Source organism: Varanus komodoensis, unplaced genomic scaffold (assembly GCF_004798865.1).
Source record: "Varanus komodoensis strain SLA01 unplaced genomic scaffold, ASM479886v1 scaffold8, whole genome shotgun sequence".
Classification (NCBI taxonomy): Eukaryota; Metazoa; Chordata; class Lepidosauria; order Squamata; family Varanidae; genus Varanus; species Varanus komodoensis.
Window position 1 is genome coordinate 25,711,298 of NW_025336481.1, and position 23,043 is coordinate 25,734,340.

Sequence of the window (23,043 nt, forward strand, 5' to 3'; positions counted from 1 at the left end):
CTATTCCATTTTTAAATTGCATTTTAAATGTGATTTAATATTTATATGTAAACCTTTTGAGGCTTTTTAATACTTGTAGTACTGAAATATTAAAAAGGTAAAGTTTTCCCCATGACATTAAAGTCCAGTTATGTCTGACTCTTGGGGGCGGTGCTTATCTCCATTTCCTAGCCGAGGGAGTCAGCATTTGTCTGCAGAGAATTTCTGTGGTCATTTGGCCAGTGTAATTAAACCCCAAAGTGCACGGAACATTAACAGAATTGTGTGCGGCTGTATCATAAACATTTCTTGGAAGTATGCATTTTCTTCTGAAAATATTTTGATCCACTTGATACCAGGTTTTGATTATATTTGGCTGTATTATATAATCTGTTGATTCTTACCTATTAAAGCAGCCAAGGGTTTTCACTCCTAAGTATCACAAGTTACTGTGCATTATTTGTCTTTGTAAAGGTTACCAAGCAAATTATTCTCTCTCTTTTACAGACTTGGATTATCACTTGCTTTTATCTTCAATTGCTCCTACTTAATCCTCTTGTCAAAGCCCAAAGTCGCTGTGGGAATCCTGTGACAGATGATGTGAATAACATTGGAAAACTGGCAAGTGGCTTTTCTTTAAACTCCTGTCTAAATCCAAAACAGTTTTAAATGAAAGAGAAAGAGACACTCTGGGGAAACATGTTGACTGAAGCTCTTTTTGCCTTACGCAGATTGAGAGATGGGTTCACAAAAATTGTTAGCATTTTTACAGCACACAAGAAAACCTCTTAATGCTTCCTTTTCAGCTCAAGGTTTTACTGGAACAGCAAAAGATCTCCAGTGCCCTTAGTGTGTTTTTTTCAGGGCAGCTGTTAGTGAATTCTCCTTTTTGCTTTCCTCTCAAATGTACGGTTGATGTCTTAGCTCATTTTTCTGAAAAATGAACCCACGGGTTTTAATTGCTGACAAATATTTTCTTGATTGGGGAGCATTCTTGCCTTTGTTTTTAAAAATGTTTTAGAAAGAAAACTTAAGCATGTGTGTTTTCATAATTTAAAAGGAAAATTTTTTAAATGGATTCTATTGTATCAAGGCTTACTCCCACTCCTAGCCGATCTTCCTATAGCAGTCTTTGCACCATCATTCCCAGGATTCTTAACCATTGGCCCTGTTGACTAGAGCTGTTGGGAATTGAAGTCTTAAATATCTGAAGAGCGCTTGGTCAAGAAAGTCTTGTTAGGTCATCACAATGAGAAACAAACAAGAGGGATCTGATTGGGAAGCTATTTGTAATGCCTGGCTTTATATATTATGCCCCTGAGTTCACAGCATGTAGAATTGCATGTAGCCATCAACAATGTATGCTGATGTTAAGAACTGAGTGATTTTAGAAAGGCTGTCTTGCCTTCCAGAAAAATTATGTTCCCAAATGTCATTCACATCCTTCCATTATTTAGTGAGAAGCTCCTTCCTTGTTGGAAATCAGTAAAGAAAAATAGGCCCAGCTGGCACATAAAAACATCACAGGGGTTGTTTCAGTCATGGTTTATCAGGACCACATGGGAATGAGCAAGCAAGTATGACTTCACCCATACATGTCTCTTCGACTTTAAGAATATAAGAGTAGCCCTGGTGAATCAGATTCAGGGTCCATCTGGTTCCAGCATTCTGTTAACACCATGATGAACCATTAAATCCACAGGCAAGACATGAGTGCAAGAGCACTCTCTTTCCTATGTTCCACAGCAACTAGTGTACATAGATACAGTGACTCTGACATTAGTGGCAGCAAAAGCAAATCAGTACTAGCAAGTACTGCTGGCCTTATCCTCCAAGAATTTGGCCATTCCCCTTTCAAGACACCCAAAGTGGTGCCATCTGCATATCTTGTGGAAGTGGATTCTGTACTTTAACTATGTACTATGTGAAGGAATTCTTCTGTTTGTTCACTTGGAATGTCCCACCAGTCAGCTTCATGGGATGGCCCAGGTTCTACTACTATCAGAAAGGAAGAAATGTGTCTTCCTATATACTTTCTCTACACCATTCTTAATTCTGTACAGATCTAGCATGTCTAAAAACCAGCTGTTGTGACCTCATAGAATGCTTGATCCAGTCTGATCTTAATTTTCCATTTCTGTACTCTTCCAACCTTACACTATCTGTTTTAGGCATGATAATAAAACTGTAGACTGAATTCTAAATGTAATTGCTCCAGGGGTAAGAGAAATATGGTTGTGGCAAATTAAAAAAAAATCTTTTTCTAATTATGCCTAACATGAAGTTGCCTTTTCATAGGTGGACTGACTGTTTCATGCTTCTTATCCATAAGAAATTGTCTGGATTGTTTGATGTAATTTCCAAACTGGAACTCATGTTTCATGGATTCCCCTGAAAAATATTTATGGTCAAAGAACCACCTGATTCATCACAGTTGGTGGGATCTAACTCTGAACTGGAAAAAATAGGATTCCCAAGGTGAAAAAGAGTTGACTTATTTTTCTGACATGAATATTGGCAAGACACTGACTTAGAAGCAGGTTCATAATATTTCTGAAGGGTATTATTCATAAGAGCATTTTTAAAAATAGAGACATTTGTCTGAATGAACAGGCAAGTTTGACTTAACTATCATGCCACTGCAGATGTGTATTGCATTGTATTAGTGAAATATTTATTTATTTATTTGTTTGTTTGTCAAGTTTGTATGCCATCCATTACTTCCATCTCTGGATAGCTTACAGCATTATTTCAGAATAAAATAAGTTAAGTATATCCATGAGAAAATCAGCTTACATAGGAGATTCATCTGGTTAAATATGAAGCAGTGGGGATCAATGTGCGAGGAATCCATTTTGTGTGGAAAATCCATCAGATTTCCTGGTTTTGACTTCCCAGACTCCGGGCTGCTTTGTTGTGGCCCAAAACCTGATCCCAACTCCCCTCTTTTGCATCCTGCAGTCACTCCTGATGGAGAAGGCTGCCAGTTGCACAACTGGGCATCAGCAAGCATACATGGACTTCCTCTAGACTCGGCTCACTTTGCCGAGGACTGGGCTGAGTATTTTATTTTTATTTATTTATTAAAATATTTCTATGCCGCCCCTTGCCGAAGCGTTGGGGTGGCTTACAACACAATAAAATACAATAAAATACAAAAATAACAATATAAAATTAACAATATAAAATAAATAACAATGTAAAAGAAGTCGCCCTGGCTAGATAAATAAGCAAATATTATTAACAATTAAAATGACGTTTAAATAAAAAGTATGAGAGGAAGTCCATGGAATCCCAAAAGGGTTCATCCCAACCCTTAGTATGATACCAGCATCATAATGATTATAATGACAAAATATTGTCTAACTAGGAAGCTAACTAGAAAAGTGAGCAGCAGATTCCTGTTTTAGTCTGTGAGTCACCACTGACTTTGTATGAAGCAGCCTTCTCAATTAGCCATTGATGGAATGATGTAAGCTAATTCCCAAAACATCCAAGAGGCACCAGGGTGGATAAACCCCATATAAAGTATGTGTAGAGATCCATGCAGGCTGAGAACCTCCAAATTTTCTGCTTTCTGTTTTGTTTTGGTTTGTTTTTTTGCTTTGCTCAAACTCTCCTCTCCACAGTCACTTTGGTCCAGGTGTGCCTTTGAGCAGATAGTTCCTAATCCAGGCTGTCCCATGTTTTCAGACCTAAGGATAGCATCTGGTTTTGGATGGGGCTGATCATGCATAAATGCTTACATGTGTACAGATGCAGAGTCGGTGGGCTGCTTCAAGGCCCCTGACGAAGGGAGGAAATAGCTCCTTCCCGGTATCTCCAACTGAGATTGCTGCTTTTTGGCCCCCACTGGGATGGTAAAGCTGTGGTCCCTGCCAGGTAGGTAGGATAAGCCTTCAGCAGAAGCCCTGGGGTGGGAAGCAGGTGGGCAAATGGCCAAGGTGCTGTAGTGCCACTGAGACTGTTAAGCAGGGAAAGACTGGTGGTGTGCTGATTAGGCAAGACATTTGGTCTGAAGTCTGTTCCAAACAAAATCACTAGTAAAATGCATACAGGATTCACTGGGGCATTTCAGTAAAACAGCCAAAGTGGTGTGTTGTGAGCAAGTGACCTCTGCAGTGCAAGCAAAATTCCCACTTGCATAAGGTTGGTTCCTATCTGATTAGAAGTTGGGACGGTTCCAAGTGTCCATCTGCACTCGGACCTGTTAGGAGTGTTATATCATGGATCTGGGAAAAGGGGAAAAAAGAACTTTAGATTGCAACCAAATTATTTAAAATGTTTTTAGAGCTGTCTACAGTCTTTCTTCAGATATCTAGCAGTATGTCCACATGCCTATCTGTTTCAGATCCTTTCATCGTTTCATATGTCAGCCTGTTCATTTTGCTTCTTTATCCTTATTCAGTATGATAACATTTTCAGATTTGGCTGCAATTAAGATTGCTATTCCACAATGTTGCAGCTTTATTTTATTGACATAATTAATTTTATTTATCCTTTTCTGAAGGCTTCTGATTGTTTTGTTTTGGAGGAAGGCATTTCTGAGAACAGCCTGGAAACATTGTACGCATAGGAGATGGATTTTCTATTAACTGTGCTGGCACAGTACAGTGTTACAATAATTATCCCTGCTATTCACAACCCTCTTACTCCAGAGTCTTCAAGTTGATGTCACTGGAATTACTGAGCCATAAGTTGTTTCTGTGTTACAGTGTACAATGAGAAAATATCATTTGCTTTTCCATTGCTCCATTCAGATAGACATAAATTGTGATTGTTGGATGGGATGAAGAAGTTTAGAAAATGTGCTTCATTGGTGGAAATAAATCAGAAATACATTTTGTTACGGGGAAATAAACCAGAGAAAAAATGTACAGTTAGGAAATAAAGTGAGAATCACAGTTCTGCACGGAAGAAGCAAGCTACAAATGTAGGGCTGGGTTGAAGGAAATGAAAGGGAAGAACAAGCAGCTGTCCCAAAGGAAGCTGTGCAGCATTGTTCAGCTATTCAAATATTCAAATAGCAAATGTTCTGCTACTACACAAAAGCCACATATAAGCTTTGATCGAAGAGCAAACTTTCTTTTAGCATTGTTTTTGCTCTTGGTTGAATGAAAGGTATTATACAAATAACAATGAAGCTTAAACCATGGGACAGAAATAAACAGATTCTCAGGCCTTTTAGCAGAACACATGATTAATCTTTGACAATAAATTGGTCCACTATAATAAAACTCTTTAGTAGTTGTGTATAGCTTTCTGTCTTTTAATAACGACATAAATTGCCATTCTTGCCATCAACAAAGTATACTCATGGCTTGTTCATAAAGTTTTTTCTCACTTTGATTTATTCTGAAACCCATCTCCATCTAGTTACTGGACAAGATATTGCACTCTTAAAACTGCAGTCGCCTTCCTCTCATTTTAACATCCATTCTTGTCCAATTCTTTCCACCACTCTTCATACACTGTCCCACAATAACTCATTTCTATCTCTTCTCATTCTTTATTTATTAACTTTTAACCAGGCATATACAATTAACTCTGGGTGATTAACATCAAATTAATTTCACAGCCGAATGAAATGAAATTTACTTATATGGTAAAACAAGATACATTGTAACATGCATTAAAGCATAGCTTTGTTTAAGCCCAGATTAAAAGGTCTTGCTCAAGCATTTTTACAACCTTTCCAGCAAGAAAGGGTTCCACTGTTGTATACAGATCAACCTCCAAGAATCTTCTGAGCATGCCCTTGAATGTAATCCCATTCTTGAATTCAAGAAGTATGATCTCAGTCACTTAGAAAAAGCAAAAGAAACATAGGGCAGGAAGAAATTGTTTGGCTTGCTCATGTTGCTGGGCAAAAGTTACTACAAACCTTAGAAATAAACAGCATAGATCCAGAATACCTGAAGGATCCCCTCCTTCCCTACAAGCCCTCACACCCCTTAAGATTGGTGGGGGAGTCCTTGCTCTGGGAACCCTCTCTGAAGGAAACATGACGAGTGTCTACCCGGAGGAGGGCCTTCTCCACAGTGGGCCCAGACTATGGAATCTGCTCCCCAGAGAGGTCCACCTGGTGCTGACTTTATACTCTTTTCGGCACCAGGTAAATACCTTTTCATTCGACCATTATTTTAACTACCAACAGTTTTAGATGTTTAAGGATTTTCTTTTCAAATTCACACTTTCCATTTTTTCCTCCTTTTTTCTTAAGTTCGCAATGTGTTTTATATTGTTTTAATAATTGATGTTTTATATTGTATTTTTATATTTTGTAAGCCATCCTGAGCGCTTGGCAGTAGGATGGGATATAAATGCCTGAAATAAATAAATAAATAAATAAATAAATAAATAAATAAATAAATAAAGTTAGCATCTTTGATTTGCTTAAGGCAGCGAACAGTCAGCTGCTGTAGTACTTTGCATCTTTAGTCTTGAGTACAATAATTGGCCTAACATGTAAATTACAGTGTTTGAGAGCAGGGATGATACCCACTATTCTTAAGAAAAGGAGAGACATAGGTCTTATCATCATATGAAGGTGCTGAAAAGAAACTTACTGGCCATACAGGCACCTCTTATCTAGGCACAGTCCAACATGACAGATATAAGTATCCAGAATGTGTTTTCCAGTGCCAGATGTTTCTGGCCTGCATCTGATCTTAAAATAAAATCATTATGTTTGACTCATTCCCTTGTTCCTGCTTATCCCCTTTCTTTCCAAGGCCAGATACAGAGAGTTACTTAACCCATGAATTTTCTCAGTGTGCCATTCATATCTTCTCTGTTTCAGGAAAAGTGGCAGCATTTGTAGTGTGTGCTAGGCAGCACAGGTGACCCTGGCTCTGTTAGCAAGCCTGGGAGAACTGCCACACATTCTGGCTTTCTAATCCAGGTGTATGTAACTAAAAGGAGAAGTTTAAATAAGAAAATGCAATTTTTTGTGGCATGGAGGTAAACTGCAGTGCTTTGAACTGTAGTGCAGAGAGGTATCTTGCAGGAGTGGATCAGCTAGAAACAGAGAAAGTGGGTACCACAAGCTGGATAGTTTATACTATTGCATAAGACAACGGCTTGCTTTGGTATAATCTGCCCATTGAGATCATGTGTGTCTGAGATGGGTGGATTCCAACTAGCACAGAGGCAACTGAAATGACTGCAGGGAGAAATAACTGAACATATCAGCACAGGTCAAGGAAGCATGTCTTACTGAGCAAAAAAGAAGTCTTTCTTATCTGTCCATTTTGTGCATAGCCCGTTCTGTCATTGGGGCTTTGGCCAAGTCTAAATTTCTCCTGGGCATGCACTTTCTGCTTCTCTGGAGTATCAGAGGTAAAGATGATAGCACATAAAGGATCAAGCTTTATTGGAGTTAATTCAAGTCAAGGTTGTTATACATTTATCAATTGTGATCAATTAAACATATCTGGTTTAAAGTTAGAACTGAATATTTTTCTAAATATTCTGGTGGCTTTTCAATGGTCTACACTCAAGTATTAGAAATGTTTACTCCTGATGTGATATTTGGCTGGGGTTGATTCATGCCCCCCCCCCCAAATGGCTTTAGAAAAGAGTGAATGCTTCACAACCTGATATAAGGACATATTCATGCAGTTATTAATATGGTAAAAACTATATAAATGTAGAAAGAGACACAGTAACTCTTTCAGCCTAGAAGTCAAAGTGCATTCAGAGAAGCTTTCAAGGAGAACATTCCATTGGAAAGGGCTAAGGCAAAAGGTATAGCACCGAACTGCTAGTATATTTTTGCTTAAAGTTCTTACTGCTAATAAGACTGAGGAGTAGCTTACTGGGAGAAACTAAATATCTTTCCCTGTAGTTGTCCATGTGGTTAATCCTCCTGTACAATGTCACTTGCTTTTTAGGGAGACCAATGCTACCGAGTCAAGTCTTGACAAATACCATTTAACAAAAATAAGAATTTTATGTTGCAACACTGCATAATTTGTGGGATGTTTTCCTTTGTCAGAGTCTGGATGTTAGGCTCAGTTGCCAGGAACTGCTTAGCAAGGTAAATACAGAATGACGCTTACCTGGAGATCTACTATGTATGCTTTACAGTTGCTGCCCAGGCAAAACACTTGTTCTCCATCCTCTCCTGCACATGAGATGAGATCTTGCTTTGTGCACATATTTACATAAGCACAAGCAGATCGGGCTGTTTTGTCTTCAAACCCATATGAAATCCCACTATTATAGGTAACAGAGGGATCATACATGGCAGATCTGTATGTGCAAGGAAGGGATCACCACACCAGGCTGGCAGACTAATTATCCACACCCTGTGTGGTCAGGCTTTCATCCTTGCATCTCCTCTGACATTGCGGTCCATGCAGGATGCTTTCAGGCATGTCGCACCAAGCACATGGATGGCTTGTGACTATTGTTGTGAAATTTGCTAGCATTTATGAAAACATATACTTTGGCCACCTAATGAGAAGGAAGGACTCCCTGGAGAAGAGCCTAATGCTGGGAACAATAGATGGCTGAAGAAGAAGGGGACGGCAGAGAATGAGGTGGCTAGATGGAATCACTGAAGCAGTTGGTGTGAGCTTGAGTGGACTCCGGGGGATGGTGGAAGACAGGAAGGCCTGGAGGAAGGTTGTCCATGGGGTCACGATGGGTCAGACACGACTTCGTGACTAACAACAACAACATACACTGGAATACTTTTTTTAAATTTAAGACTGGAATGTCTTATTTTATTCACTAGTAAGAAAAACCTCACAATTTCATAGACTACTCAAGCAATGGGGAACATTTCTCAAACTATTATGCAACAAAAGAACATCTTGGCTAAGTACATAATGCATGTGTTTATCTTTCACATATGCAATTACTTATAGCAATTATTATATCCTTTTAATACAAACTCCAAGCAGAAAACATTCAAGATTTGTTCCCAAAACAAACCTAAGAATGAGATGTTAAACATTGTTGCTCTCTGAGAGCAGTGCTGCTACTGATCACATAAACATTTCTTAGACCAAATCACACAGTGATGTGATTTGCAGATTTTCACATATTCCACCAGCAGAAAGCAGCTGGCAAATGTCTTGGGATGCACTGCAAAAAGAAGAGAAAGGCACACAAGAATGGCCAAGTTGAAATACGGGGTAGTAAACAGTCATCGTTCAAAAACATTCAGCTAGATCTGTGCAGTGTAAGGCCATTGTGACATCCTTTGGCTCCTTGATTTTTTAATTTCCTCCATTTCTCTCTCTTCCACCGATCTACTACAAGTCAGAGTTTTACATTTTGGCTGATGTATGTCCATCATAACAATTGGAAATAACTTATCAGAACCCAGCAACCATCCTAAGGAATTCCATGGTCCGTGATGTGGTGCCATGGTCTTTTTTTGCATCCCTGCCAAATTCTGCTTTGAAGAACCTCTGGGCCCACATTCCAGTTTTGGGCGGCAGGGGGGCTCTGAAGGCAAAACACTAACAGTACTGGCATATTTGAGTTTCAAGTGCCTACTTCCAGTATGATGCCTTAGGAGAGGTATCTGAATCTTTGAAAATGGAGAAAACCATGTATGAAAGCCAGAAAACTACCAAGCAATTGGCGCTTTGAAAAAGGGGCATGCCCTTCTGATGAACCTGAAGGGACAGTCTGGGACTGGGCTTTCAAGGTTCCAAGGGTTTGCCTAGTTCTGCTTAGCAAGTCAGGCCAAAGGCTCTCCAGGTGCTTTACAATGTGGGAGAAAGGCAGGGGAAGCAGGATAGCATTTGCTTGCACAGGCCCACTTTGACTTCAGAGAAGGTTAGCCAATGACATCAAGAGATGGCAGGCAGATGTTGCAGAAGTGGTGGAAGTTTTTGCAAGAGTGAGAGGGTTGGAGTATTAGGATAGGTGTGCAATACTACTAGAGGAGGTCCAGGGCGTTTCAAACAATGTCCTCTGCAATTGGTCATTAAGATATTGTGTGCATGATGACCTTGGACTTGCTATGACACAGCAAACTTGCAGTTATATTTAGACAAATAATTCCAGAAATAATTCTAAATTAAGGAAAGTTTCCTTGAGTAAGGAACTGTGCCTTTTAAAACAAAACAAAACATGAAACGTCCAAGCCTGCTGTCAGGCAGAAGCTGTCTAATGCTGAGTTGTTTTCTGTTTGGAAGTTATTAAACTGTTCTTACTCCTTGGATCTGTAGTCTTGGCCACTTATGTTTTTTTAACTGTGCATGAAAAGTGCTTGACAGGCTCTGATGCCAGTAAAGTAGATTGTATACATAATGCATGTTGATTCTTGTAGTGCTCCTTGATCTGGAACAAATTTAATCTTGCAGTGACCTTTCTTAAAGTAATGTACAATCGCTGACAATGCTAAGTATCAAGTATCCATACTGAATATGGCAAACAGCAACTTCACGTTTGCTTTGAAGGGAAGCTCATGCTGGATCCCAAATGATAACATCTGAAAGATCATACCTTGATTTAATAAGCTGAGATGTGAAGAAATGTTTTGTCCACCCATGAAGATGCTGTTGCTCCTCCCTTTGTGTGAATAAACAAATAAACCAGGAAGTCTTCCATAAATTGTAGTTTCCCAGTCTATCTGGATAAGGAAACTGTGACTATCAGCTTGAGAAAAGGCCAGGATATTAAACTATAGTTTGACCTCAGCATCCTGCCCTGTTCCAAAGATTTCATCATAGTTGGTTCAAACAAAACGGGGGCATTTGGAAAACTCCTTGGGTTTTGTTTTGTTTTTTGCCAGAATCTGCAAGGGACTGCATACACAATCAAAAGGCTTTTTCATTTATTCGTTTATTAAGTCAAGTTATATTCATTGGAACTCCTTGGCTGCTAAGTGTGAAGATAAATGTAGCAAAAGGGGGAAGAGAGGGAATGTGAAATGGAGTCAAAGAGATTTGACAATATGCAAATATGTTTGAAATATAAAACTGATGTTTTCAATTCAGTATGCTGTTCTTGCTATACTAAAAGCCAACGATGTCTTGCAAAAAATCTTCATATATACAATAAAGCTAAAATGTGAGAACAATCTGCTGGTTCACATGAATCTGAAACACAGATTCTGGATGCATTTATGATGAATGAATCTGGACCTATTCTTTTGTAATAAAAATTAAGTAAGATGAAACATGAAATCACCATTCACACTTTGCAGTGAGCTTTTGCTATTTCGTATAGAAATCCAACCCATAAAAATAGGCTAAGAAATCTTGGAATAAACATTTCAGAGTAATTACCAATCTTTTCTTTTCTTAAGTGAAAATGAGATGAAAATGAATTTCTATTTGAGATATTTGTCAAATGTACGTTAATTTCTCTTACTGAAACATTAAGTTGTATAGAAGTAGACAGAGAAATTAGTACTCTTTCCCTTCATTATCTTGTTTACAGTTGTCTATATTTCTGATACCTTTTGATCTCCTTGTAGTTATCTACAAATACATCTATTTTCTTTTAAAAGTTCTAGGGGTCCAAAACCTCAGATTTGAGGGAGGGCAAAAATGACACTTCGGGGAACCCAGTCTTCAAGTACTCCACAGATGGCAATGCTGTCTTCTTCTTTCCCTGGAGCATCAATGGGTTGGTGGTTCCCCAGATTCGGAGCAGCTTTAATGGACTTAAATGCCTCACCCAGGACTTCTTAACTGACACAAAGAGCATTAAGCTAAAGTATGCTGATATTCTTGGCCCCACTTTTTTGTAATTGGCCCTGTCCATCACTGGAATGTCTCTCCCCCTATTCAACACCATCTAATATGACTAAATATTCAGTAACAACTCCCAACTAAGAGAAACAGGTATAGGGATGGTCATTAGCATTCCTGTTCCAAAAGAGATTGTTTGCTTGGTGATCCTGAGCAGGAACATATTGGTCCAATTCAGCATCAAAATATAACAGCAGAAAACATAATCCAGGGGAAGCCTTGAACTCACATACTCCAGCCTCCCCTCTTGCATATAAAGGGAGTTGATTCAGAAACGTCCACCTCTGGCTTGCAGTAAACCACAGCTTGCTATTATGCTGGCAAGTGGCAAGCCCCAGTTAATGCAAAGCATAGCTTGTTCTCAAATGAGAATTTGAAAGCATGGTTGGAAATAACATCTTATTCAGACTTCTGGGAGAGGGTGCATAGTATATAAAAATAAATGCACCAGCACAGAAAAACTAAATTGATTTTTATGCACATTGATACATATACGGTGCATAAAAAGGTGCCAATACATGATCTATTAAGCTCCAATTGGCATGCCATCAGCTGGTAGTTAGATTTCTGTTTTGCAGAGGGTTTCATAATTCTGTGCTCTAGCACATATTTGAGCATTATTTAAATTAATGTGACTGAATAACCTTTAATGTCCTTTGCTGTCTATCTGTAGGTTGGAAATCTTCCAAATGATTATATGATACCCCTTAAATATGTCCGGAAGATGGACAGCCTGGTATGTACCACCTCTTGCACTTTTATTCATAAGCTAACCAAGTGAGCCGTCAGTGGTTCTTGCTTTCTGATCTTATGAAATGTGACTAGTTGTTGCTGCTGGTCTTTCTAACTTCTATTAGTCAGAGTTCTAATGATACAAATGATGCAAGCCAGCCATAACTGAGTATTATTAATGCATGCTGATTTCTACGGGTAAGTTAAGTTTAAACCTTTTACATTAAAATGCAGCATGATACATTTTGACTGGATCGTGTCCCATATTTTTTCTTTAATCATCAAATGAAATACATTCTTGGTGTGTAAAGACAAGGATTAATATAGATTTTTGGTTTTAAAGGGATTTTCATTTTAGATCTTTTATGCCATGACTTTGGCATGGGAAAAGAGACGCATGTATATAATTATTATTTCCTCAATGGAAATCCATGTAAGACATTGCTGGAGATAAATAAGTGTACAACTATTTTAGTTGTGATAATTATTACTATTATCTCCTATAATGAATACACCAGGATAATAAAAAAATATTTTATTTCGCTGACATATATGCCTTGCTTCATTCTTTTCCTGCATATTTTGTAGTTCCTAAGCACCCCTTATTCTAATGTAATATTCATATTATTTTGGAAACATTTTGATGGTATTCTAAATAATAAACATTTGCACATTTTTCCTAAAAGATTATTCTTTGAGCTCTAGTAAGTACTCTTTTATTGATCCACTTACTAAGGAACAAAGAAACAAGGATGTCAGACCTTGAAATTTAATTTAACTATTCTAATTTTCATGCTACATGTTATGCATAGCAAAAATGAAATTATTTGATTCCTTAATTTGGCATACTCCATTGGATACAACAGGTAAATTTTCTAGATGCAAAAAAGTAAGCTAATAAAAGCTACTAAAATTAGTTACTTATAAATTATACTGTAGTCCTTTTCCTTTGGAGCCTGAGTTCACTTGGATGGCCTTTAACACATTCCTAAATCTGTCATTTAATCCAGAGAGGCAGTAGGGTTATCAGGTCTAGGCAAACTCAACAATAATAAACAAACCAGAAGTTGCAGAATTTGATTTTTTACAACTATGTGAGTACAGCATCATACTGTACTCAGAATGCCAACAGCAGATATATTAATCAAAAAATCAAACACCAATCCCATCAATTACCTTCTTTTTTAAAGTAGAATATGCATAATAATTCAACTGAACATTTTGTTCATTGAAAAACTCACTTCATGATATCACAGGGAACAAGCCAGTCAGTCAGGTAATCAACCAGTCAGCTGGCAACAACTGCAAACATGAATTATGTGTTTTCACCACGCTCAGACAGAATGGGATAAGGTGCAGCTTCACATTGACTCATCGCTCAGATTATGTACACTTGGACACATTCTCAGAGCTCAAGGTAAAACGATAGTCACACAGGGTGATGTACACACCTATTTCTTTGCTGTCCAGTGTGGACACCATGGACAACGTGCAAAATGTTTTCTCCAGTTTTGTACAGAGAGAATCTCATACGTTTCTCTGTATTTTTAATGCTGCCTTAGTTATCTTTCTTATAATCCAGGAGGTTATGGATTGTGTCTAGGGATGTTGGAGAAATCCACAATGAATTAAAATGAATTTGATTTCTATGAATCCAGCCCATGGATTCTGTAGTAGACCAAGTTTTTAAGCCATGCGGATTCTACAGAATTATTTTGTTTGTTCGTTTCCTTTTGAGAATGGTACACAAATTTGGCCATATACAAATATGGAAAAAACAATCCAAATGTACTTTTCCTCTATAGGCTGAAATTTGAAAAAGCAGATATGGGGAAGATTTACATATTTTTCAATCCCGCTGCCTGCCACTTTTGAGGATGTTGTGCAAATTTATCAAGTAATGTGTAGCAGCACTTTTGTGCAAGTGTGCCTTAGCTTACATGTAAATTAATGCAAGTAGATTGAATTCTCCTACAAAAAAATCCAATTAGAAATCTAAAGAAAGACCATGGGGCGTAGTGGTTAGAATGTCAGACCTTGAGTTTCTCACAAAATGGTGGGATGCAAACAGAATAAACAAAATTACATCAATTAACAGAAGATTGAATAAAAGATACTTGTCAATCTGCAAAACAAAGATTGTATGTGGATTGCCCTGCCATTTGTTTCTGTTGTCTGCTAAAAACATCTAAACATGCTTCTTTTGAATGGCCAACCATGATTTTGTTACTATAACTTGATTTTAAATAATTTATTCTGTTATAATTTAATTTCTCACACTATCTTTACTCCTCACCATTCAGGAATCTTGCTGTAGGCACAGATCAGTAAATAAATAAATGAAAGAATGAGGTTTCCATATTTCAAAGTAGCATATCACTGAATTGCATTTGTTTGAGGGTGGAAACTATTACCTTCATATCCTGGTAATTGTCTTCCTTGGCCATCTGGTCAGCCACTGTGGGAATCTAGATGATGGACCTGATGGGCTTTTGTTCTGGTCAAGCTGGGCTTTTCTTTAGCTCTTATGCCAGAGATTCCACAGGCTTCTTCTGGTCTCCAAATATGTGTGAGGTTGTTAACATACCCACACTTACTAATAGAACTGTGTGTTGTTATTGTACTTAGAGTGAAGTTTTCTTACTAGATTATTCTGTATCTTAAATGAAGAACACATGGGCATTGCAAAAATTGAATTAATTGTGACAATAGCTAGATCAGACTTATGTGTAACCACAGAAATAGTTGTTCACAAATTTCATTTGTGTGTTCACTGATTTCACACTGCCTTTGCCAGCACAAGTGAACTCCTTGACTTTGATGCAAAAGAAAGCCAAAGCTGTGTTATAGTATTCTGATAAAACTGTATATCAGACAATTGAAAAAGATTTGCTTAGAGTTCTCACTTACTAAACTAAAATCAATGGGAAAGTGGATCAAAAGCAATAGCTTTCAGTCAATCAAAGAAATGTGTTATTTTGGGCACAAAATCAAAAAGTATGCTGCCAGCACAAATCTATAAAAGAAATTCAGTGAAATTGTAGACTGCATTATATAGCAAATGACTTCCAGCTGATCTTTTAATTTTTCCTGGCCAAAAAGCAAATGTGTAAACTTTTTGCTGCCTAATTAAAAGCCTAATGAAATGTGCTTGTTGGCTGGAAAAGTGATAAACTTGGTTTGAGTGTGTGTGAGGAAGCGACAGGCAGAGTGCAAGGATGTGGTCAAAGAGATAGGGCAGATTCATTTTTCACCATGCCTAAGCTGTGTCGGTATTTAAAAGGTGCTTTTAAGCACTGCCAGTTCCAGGTTTTGAGCAAGCCTCAGGCAAGATGTTCTGCGTGGATCCACCTCCTCCCCACTATGCCACTATTTATCTGCATGTGTTTTTCTCCTGGACACTGCCAATAAGACGTGCAGAAGTCACTGCTCCTTTCCTTTGTCCTGCTCACTCTTTCAGAGGGGAAGGTGAATGAGAAGCCCCAGGGAACAGAAGGATACTGGGAACTGGCAGTGCACCCTGCTGGAATGTGGGCCTTGGCAGTTGCCCTATCATGCCCACTCCTGACACCAAACCAGCATTTCGCAGTGAAATCTTCCTTGAACATGATGTTTGTTAATATAAATTAGCCTAGGGGCTGCTGTATTAATACTTTTGACTTCACTGGTCAGGCATGCTATGTGAAGGATGAATTCAGTTGCTTTCTCTAACTGCCCTCTCCTAGTTGCACCTTTTTGCATTTGCTATGAATTTTAAATGTGGGACAATGTGTGTGTTAAAACTTCTTGTGTCACAATGTGGAAGTGTAACATTCCTAACATACCACAGGATTACAAAAGCAAATGTGCAGTAAGTATGCATATGCATGTTCCTTAAAACAACGCAAAGGATGTACAAATTGATAAGGAAATTGTACTGAAACATTGGTCATGATATTGACCAATATCTTCTTAAATGGCCTTTTTCTGTTTCTTCTTCTAGCTTAAATGAACCTGCTAAGTTAGTTTTGGTGAGTCTCTCACTTTGAGCCAGCAGCCATTTAGAAGCTGTGTTTGATGGTTTGTTTTTGTCGTATTCAGAAACTTGTAGTAGCTGGAAAGTGCCAGCCACATTTTACAAATCTCAGGTCATACACAACTGTATTTAAAAAAATACTTTTGTAAGCCAGGTGCATCTATTTTATGACCCACCTTTTTCTGTTATATGATGGGTCGATGCTCATTAAAAATGTGATGGTAAAACTTAGGCTAGGCTTGTTAAATCTCTTTCAGTTTGAGCGCCAAATGCCTCTTTGGAGAAGCTCTTCATGAGAAGGGAGGAGGCAGCATTACCATGATAGGTGGGATAAAAGGCAAAGGGGATCAGATAAAACCCCATATATTTTAGCTTAAAGCTATTATTTCTATTAATTAAGCTTTAGAGGAGTCATTCAACCTTTTAGAATGGGGAGAAACTTGAACAAAGCTGGTAAACCATCAGGAGAAGAAGGTGAGACTGGCAGAATGGGCAGAGTTCCAGAATTCTGGAAGCCTGGATCAGGTGTTCCACTCGGGCCTAGTGTTTTTATCAAACAAATAGTCCCGCTACTGTTCTGCAGCTGCAGAGTTGCTTTTTCTCCTACACCAAGAAAACTGAGGCAGAGTAAGTTGTATGATTCATGTTAATTCTCATTAGTTTCCAATCCTAGGATCTAAGCGTCCAGTCATTCCATTTCAGATATGATATAGGTCATGAAACGAAGAAACAACTTGCACAGAGGTCTTGGCAAATGTAGCCACGTCCTCCATGCATATCACCCGGAAGCCCTATTCTACATGGAGCTTCTCCCCACATTAAATTAAATGTAGACATTTCTGGGTAGGGCAGCTCTGGAGTTCTTGTTACCCAGCTTAACAGATTACTAGACTGGGATAAAGCATAAGAGGGAAATGATGAAGCATAAGAGGGAATGTTTCAGACTGACTAAAGGATCTTAAACTGCTTTTTGTTAGGTGGGAGCCAGTTTGTGTTCCTTTACTGGCAAACTGCTCTTTGATCCACCAGATGCTGCCATGAAAGGGATAGATAGGGAAAGCAGTTTTGGTGGTTTCCTCTTCCTCCTTCAACGTTCCACACAATCTCCTATGTTGTTCCAAAGTGTCTTCCAACCCTACAAAGCAGTTGGGGAAAGGCAAGGTGTTTGAGAGGAAAGGGATATTTCCAGAACTTGCTCATTCTTTGTTCCACTGACAGAAAGCCCTGTACTTTCAAAGAGCTTCCTGTCAGCTGACAGGTAAGCCCATAGAATGCAACCAGTGCCCTAATGCTTGCCACTGAGATACACAGATTCAATAAATAAAAGGGGATATAGTACTGTGTAATGCTTTTCCCGGTTAAGTTGCCTTTCTGGTACATAATGTGAAGATGCATATCTTGTTCAAAAGCATAATAGTCTAGTGGTCATGATGTAAGAATGTGCAAGGTCTGCTGTAGATTGTAACAGACAGAAGTATAACAGAGGTTAAATGCTAGTTGTGATTTTTTGACAACTCTGAAGCTGGTAGGCGCAGGGATATAGTAGAACTGGCAACATGCACTGTCAGTCACGGCTGACCTAGTTATGTTAAGGATGGTTGTCAGGAATGCAAAAAAAGAACTTGAGAAAACAGCAGGCAACCTAATGGCAGTTGAATTTCAATTTACAAAGTGCAAGCTAATACCAATTGAAAAGGACATGTTAATCCACTTTTACACATTTTAAATTACTTTAACAGTTGCTGTTGTGAAATGTAATCTATCTTTCTTTTTTCTCTGTATTACCCCTGACAGCCAAATAATTGTTGGTTGCATTTGATGGTCCCTGAATTGTCAAAGAGTCTGAATAATCTTCTCAGCAAATTTAATGAATCTTCAGATATGCCAAATGTCTTGAGTAATTATTCAATCATCAATAATCTCAGAAGAATCATCAATGATTTAATGGCATGCCTATCATCTACAAAATATAAGGTAATAATCTAATATTGATCTGTCCTCTCTACTGCTAAATATTAATACATGGCAGTCACGTGTATAGACTAGACAATCATAGACAGTGTTTTGCAAAAATTATCTTGTCACTGTGATCACATACCATCCTTCTTGCACCTTTGTACTCATTCTTGTCTTCACCTTTAAATATTTCAGTCCTCCTGCAACTATATTTCCTTGCTCCAGCCTCCTATTTACATTTCAACATCTTTTTAACTTACAGTGCAATCCTATGTAGATATATAAACCCACTCAGAAATGAGCCCTCTCAAATAAGTTCATATATGACTGCAGCCCTACTATCTGATAGGAGATACAGCATTGGTGTTTTCATATGATTAGGTTCTTTATCTTCTCAAAAAGTGGAAGCAAGATCTAAAGAACGAGGCAACTAACTCCATGTACCCAAAATAACTTTGGACATCCAGAAAGCTACTTTTGAAATTCAGAAGATTTTCAAAAGCAGTTTCTGGTATGATAGCATGTAGATTGTGTTGTTGTTATTGTTGTCCTCATAAGTAAAAATGTCACTATTGATATTTGAGACCTGGAGCGTGCCTAACACAGTTCTATGGAAGTTGCCTAGGAACTATTATTCCCCAGATCCAAGATACTTAGACATACAAAATAAGTTCTCAAAATGGTAACCCTTATTTTTACTAGCTTGCTAGTTGAGACACTTCAGTATTTGTGGCATAAAAAGAAGAATCAGTTTACATAACGATTACCTGGCTGGTTTTGTGGAAGATTTGTTTAATCACTGTAGATGCCTCGGTTTGCAAGACTAAAGTATCATAGCCAAACAGCCATTTACATGTTGGTTACATTCACGTAATGGAATGGGTTTGATGCAACTTTCTGATTTGCACTGTTTTACATGGTGGAGAAAGACCATGCCTGACATTTGTGTTCTCTTTCCAAGGTCACAGAATTTTGGCTCCACTTGGTCATTACAGTATAATAAGATGTGCACACATCAATTTTCATGCACACTCATTAGAATATTATGCCCCCATATGGATGTTCCATGATAGTGATACAGGGCTGATTTTAACATATTATATTGTGATGTGTTATTTGTTTTGTTGTAAACCACTCTGAGAGCTTTGATAGCTGTGAACCATATACAAAAGTAGTAAATAAATAAAGAACATCTATTTGCTCTTGCTGTCACCATGAGAAAAGTCTTGTTCAATTCAGTTCAATGTATCACTTTGCATTGAGAGCTAAAGGAGGCATTGCTTTAGATCAGTATCTAGCAGTTATATCTTTTTTCTTTTAAAAGTTTTTTTAAAAAAATGTTTAAAACATTTAGAATATAAAGTAGGTGCCTGGGCACCCAATCTGGATTGCGATCCTTTTGGAGCTTTTAAATGCAAGATCGGGTACCCTTTGCCAAAAAGGCACAACTGCTAGATACACATTTAAAGTGCATAAATGTATTTATGTATTTAAGTTGTACCCTACCTTTCCAACAAGGAAATGGTGTTGTGGGTAGCTAACAATCATAGGAATTTGTAAACAAATCAATAAAACAATAATAAAACAAATGCTTTAAAATACAGGTATAACAGTACCCAAAAGAACAATCCAGCCTATGTTCAAATATACAGAGTCCTATCGACTATATCATTCGGGTGGGAAAGTAAAATATCACATAAGTATAGAGTATTAAGGATGTTCCACCCTAACATGAGGAACCATATTATTCATGGCCCATTTTTAATTTACTGCTTAACTTTGCAAAGTGAAAAAAACTAATTACAAAGCCAAGGATTAGTTTTTCTGTCAAGGAAAATACTGCCAACTGAATTTGACGTTTGTAATTTACAGTTTAACCTCTTAGGTTGTGCCACCTGTTACTATCTGGCTAGTAAGTGAGGAACTCATGTGGATATCCTTTTTACTTAGTAGACAATTTGTGTTGCACAATGATAAAAGTTACCTGTATTTCTTTTCTTTTTTTAAAAAAAGACTATTTAATTTTTCTCTAGAGTTTTAGACAACATAATGACCACCTTTATGAAGAAGGCAAATTTATTCCAGCAGAATTCTTTGAGCACTTTTATAACATTATCAGTGTGTACAATATCTTTGCAAAATCACAAGTGCAGAGTGATTGTGTTCTGCCATCAACAACAGAAACACTCTCAAATGGTAAGATGTCTTTTCTGTACAGTAGCAACCCCAATTGCCAAAAAGACTTCCATGCCTGTAATGGTGTTGTACCCATTCCTGTTATCATGCATAGATAGTTTCCATTGCTAAAATGTACATGGTAACCTTCTTATGTCTGTATAATCCTACTCACCTTTGCATTAAACTACCGTCACCACGTTTAATTTCTATGTGAGCTTTCCGTCCTATACAAGTAGCAGATGGTAGGACAAAGATAGAAGCAGGGACAAAGTCTAAAGGCTTCTGTTACACAGGCTCTGAAGCCAGACTGAAGACTCCAAGTCTGCCATTTACATGCCTCTTAAAACCACCCATGCAGATGATAGATGTTTAGATGTTCTACTAATTCTCAGAGGTTTTTCACAGCCATGACATACTATAGCAGGGATGTAGCAGAGCCTCCAATTGGGAATCCCAGCCTGGCCTCCTGAGGTTTCACAAGTGTCCCGAGATGCTTTTCTCTGGCCCACTCATTTCTCCCACAGCTGATCATTTGGTGGTTTCCTGTGTTTTCTGTAGCTTCCCCCACCCCCACACACCAATTCTCAAAGAGTGAAAGCTTCTCTCAGAGTTTAGTTATGGTTAGGAAGAACATAAATCTAAAACATGTTTTTTTTTTGGAGGGGGGCAGGATTTTGGCCCTTATTTTGCCTTTGCCTGTCCTCATTTTTCTTTTCTTTTTTTCTACAGCTGCAGTGCAGCTCCCACCCCAACATCTCTTAGCCCTTGATATGAAAGAAGTTCTGAATCATAAGGACACAAAGCAAGATCTGTATATTTTCAATGTCGTAATCAGTGAAACCAAATTTAACCACTCCATTAACCAATGGTGGTTACTCACTTCTGATCCATTTTATTTGCAAACACCTTCACAGAGTTGACAAAATGCCGTAATGATTTGCAGCTCCCTCAAATGCAGAGCCCTGATGTAATCCTTCTGTCTTAGATTCCAGCATCCATGCCACAAACCCATTTCTGTTACATCCTGTTGAAGCCAGCTCCCTCAGGAATGCCAGCATCAGCAGTGATACCAACAGTAAGTGTAAATGGTTGTCCTTGCTAAAGATGCAAATGAATATGTTGTGCAGGTTGCTTTACATCATCAGTGTCCATTGGTAATTATCCATTTTATTACTGCACAGTAACTGTTAGAATTAATACAACTCAGGCCGAAAAGTAGAGTCCACGATATAGTGAGAGAGGGAACATTCGGGCTTGCTTTTTTGGTTCTTGCTTATTGGTGAAAGTTTACTTTTCTATAAAGTATAGAACAACTCTAAGTCAGAAGTCTAGAAGAGTATTGTGTACAAAATCTTGATTGCATTCAATAAAAATTTGCAATGTGGCATTCACTGTTCCAGGAAGTCAGGCACACTTTGAGGTTTGTTGCTGCAATCTGCTTTAAATGCAGTTTTTAAAAAATAGATTGAGTGTTGGTTACAGTTTTTTAATAGAAGCAGTTCTAGAAAAAAAAGAATATAGCTGTTTTAAATTATTTGAAATGTTTGCATGTTTTCATACCTGTTCCAGGATCCCTTGAGTCTATTTATGAGAAAGGTGCCTAATAAATGTAATAAATAATTACTCAAATGAGGCATGTACAAATAAATAATACCTTGGCTTTATACATTTCCAAAGGTGTGAAAATGCTTGATATGTCTCAAGTTCTGTGTTAAGATCCTGTGAGAGTTTCTTAGCAGCTGATAACAGAAAGAGAGAGGCATGTTCTGCTATTCCCTCTCATTAAAAAACTCTAAATATATTTCTGGAAGGCATCAGGGATACTAAGGCATTAGCAAATATCAACCCCCTCCCTTAACTTAGCAGTGTCTGCTGACTCACTTTTCATGTACTTCCATTCATGAAAAGGTTGCTTTTGTCAGTGAATGATACTTTGAAATCTAACCCTTGATCTTGTAATCTGGTGGCATAATATGAACTGAGGTGGTGGAACACTTACCTGAGATACCTGATCTAGTGCTTCTTCAAGACTCAGTTCTCAGACTCAGTTCTCAACCATCTTCAGTCTAGCCTAATGCTGTATGGAAAATGTAGGTCTATGAGGTAACTTTTTCTATACTGCTGATTCATAGGCAAGTGATCATCTAAGGAAACTTTCTCACATTGTAAAGTTAATTTGCCGAAAAAGTATGACTTCCTTTTATTAACTCTTTCTTAACCAATCCTAACCAAGGATTGCAGAACTGTTGCTAGGTCATGCTTCTAAGTAGGACAGTACTGAGAAGTCAAACTAAAGATCAAAAGAAATACATTTTCCCCCAAAGGCCAAATGGAGAGGCATGGGGAAGATCTGAGGCCAAATTTATAATGACAGTAAATGCTTATTCCCTGATAAAATACACAGCAGGTATGCAATTGATCTTTGGGAGCCGAGTAATTATCCAAGAAAACATGCAGCAA

At 38.0% G+C, this 23,043-nt stretch overlaps 1 protein-coding gene across 2 annotated transcripts in view; it reads left to right on the forward strand.

Annotated features, from left to right (window-relative positions):
• Positions 1-23,043, forward strand: part of KITLG (KIT ligand) — an 80,744-nt gene that overhangs the window by 44,412 nt on the left and 13,289 nt on the right. The window contains exons 2-6 of one of the 2 annotated variants that reach the window (XM_044455422.1): positions 487-600; positions 12,376-12,438; positions 18,244-18,423; positions 20,439-20,601; positions 21,569-21,658. In XM_044455422.1, the coding sequence (XP_044311357.1) occupies positions 487-600; positions 12,376-12,438; positions 18,244-18,423; positions 20,439-20,601; positions 21,569-21,658 (610 nt within the window). Of the gene's footprint in view, positions 1-486; positions 601-11,557; positions 11,668-12,375; positions 12,439-18,243; positions 18,424-20,438; positions 20,602-21,568; positions 21,659-23,043 lie in introns of those variants that run through there. The other variant, XM_044455423.1, reaches the window with a different exon arrangement.